The sequence below is a fragment of the Emiliania huxleyi genome, assembly GCF_000372725.1.
Source record: "Emiliania huxleyi CCMP1516 unplaced genomic scaffold EMIHUscaffold_5446, whole genome shotgun sequence".
Lineage (NCBI taxonomy): Eukaryota > Haptophyta > Isochrysidales > Noelaerhabdaceae > Emiliania > Emiliania huxleyi.
Genome location: NW_005197912.1, coordinates 1 through 1,573, shown reverse-complemented (window position 1 = coordinate 1,573; position 1,573 = coordinate 1). Strand labels below are relative to the sequence as shown.

At 61.5% G+C, this 1,573-nt stretch overlaps 1 protein-coding gene across 1 annotated transcript; it reads left to right on the top strand.

Annotated features, from left to right (window-relative positions):
• Positions 1-118: 118 nt before the first annotated feature.
• On the top strand, positions 119-595 carry EMIHUDRAFT_256909 (hypothetical protein; the record flags this gene model as incomplete). Its single annotated transcript, XM_005765647.1, has 1 exon — positions 119-595. One exon carries the CDS (start codon positions 119-121, stop codon positions 593-595), a length of 477 nt encoding a protein of 158 aa, XP_005765704.1.
• Between the last annotated feature and the right edge of the window lie 978 nt (positions 596-1,573).

Genomic DNA, 1,573 nt, shown 5'->3' with positions numbered 1-1,573 from the left:
CGACCCGGAGAGCGGGCGCCTGCCGACTCGCGTTTTCATCTACAACGAGGCTCAAAGCATCCTCGTGAAGGCCGACAACCTGGTGCCCACACTGATCACAACGGGCAAGGTGGTCCGCATGCTTAAGCACCAGGCAAGCCTTTTTGAGGCGAGGAACGACCTTGTCGAAGCCTCGCTGTACCTCGTCAATGCGGCGCTCCTCGATCCCAGTGAGTCCGCGTGGCGCGGCGCCGTGGCAGCGCTGCCACCCACGAAGCGGTACGTCGACGTTCTATTCGACGATCTAGCGGCCACTCCGCCTGGACGCCCTCTGCCTTCGGACAAGCTTGCCACGTTCGCGGCCGCTCTGGACAAGCACATCTCTGTCAGCCTGCTGCGCCGCGGGCAGAGCTTACTCGCCGAGACGCCGCCGGGTGAGCGCCCGGCCGCATTCTCCGATTTCTCTGGGGCGAAGCGGCGCGTGAGCGAGGCGCTCATGCGCTCGCACCAGACGCCCGAGGCTCGCTTCTTCGACCACATGCACCTTGCGGTCGACGTGCTCCTCGGGTCGTGCGGCCGACGAAGGGGTAGGCCCAACTGTTGCATTCCATGGTGAAACATTTTCAGTGTATGTAGCTCTTACGATTTTGGAGGCAAAGGAATTCGTTCCCGTTGCATTCACCCAGCAGAGTTGGCGGCGAAAGGTGTGTCGCAGGCCCACTAGGGGGCTGGGTTGTCGCAGAAGGTCCGTGCCCCATGATGGTTAACCCCTAAACGGCGTTCCTGTCAGTACTGACAGGAACGCCGTCTTATTTTATTCCTTTGCAGGACGGCTGGTCGCATGCGACGGCCGATCCAGCAGCCGTCTGCGACATGGCAGTGGCCCCGGGTCATGTGCAGCTGGTCCCGAGCGGCTCAGGTCCCAGATCGAATCTCGGACCCACAGATTCTAGATTCCTTTAGATTCCCTGGATTCCCGCAACAACGATCTCTTAGCGGCGGCAAACAGAGGCGCAACTCTGCCAGCAGCGAGGAGGCTCCTGCTGCTCAGCTACCGAGGCCTGGTGGCGTCGGCTGCTGCGTGGAGAAGACAGCAGCACTGTCCGACCTCAAAACATGCACAACAAGCGGGATTTGTGACTCTGTCCTCGATTCTTCAGTCGCTCTGCCGGACGCGCTCGCTTTGTCGCGAGGGTCACCGGTGCAAGCCGTGTGGACGCCCAGAATAGCCTCCCCTGGCTTAGCTAGAGTGAGAGATATTGTGCACGTGGTCAGCCTCTACAATATATACACTGACACTTTACCTCCCAGAGCTCGTCTAGGTCCGCCACGGCCATCCTCAGCCTCCAGAGGGCCCCCGGCCGCGGCGCGGTGCGGCGGCGTCACAAATCCGACGTCAGTTCACCGGGACGCGATCGGGCGATCTGAAGCCCAACTAGGCGTATGGATTGCCCGCCCAGGGCTATCACCTGGACCCCTCAATGGACGCCTGCGGTGCCGCCCCCACGAGGTGTTGTTCACACCTGTCCAACCATTCGTGCAGCAGGAACGCGCTGAATTCCGCCGAACGGCATGCTGCTATCTGTTAGCCGCA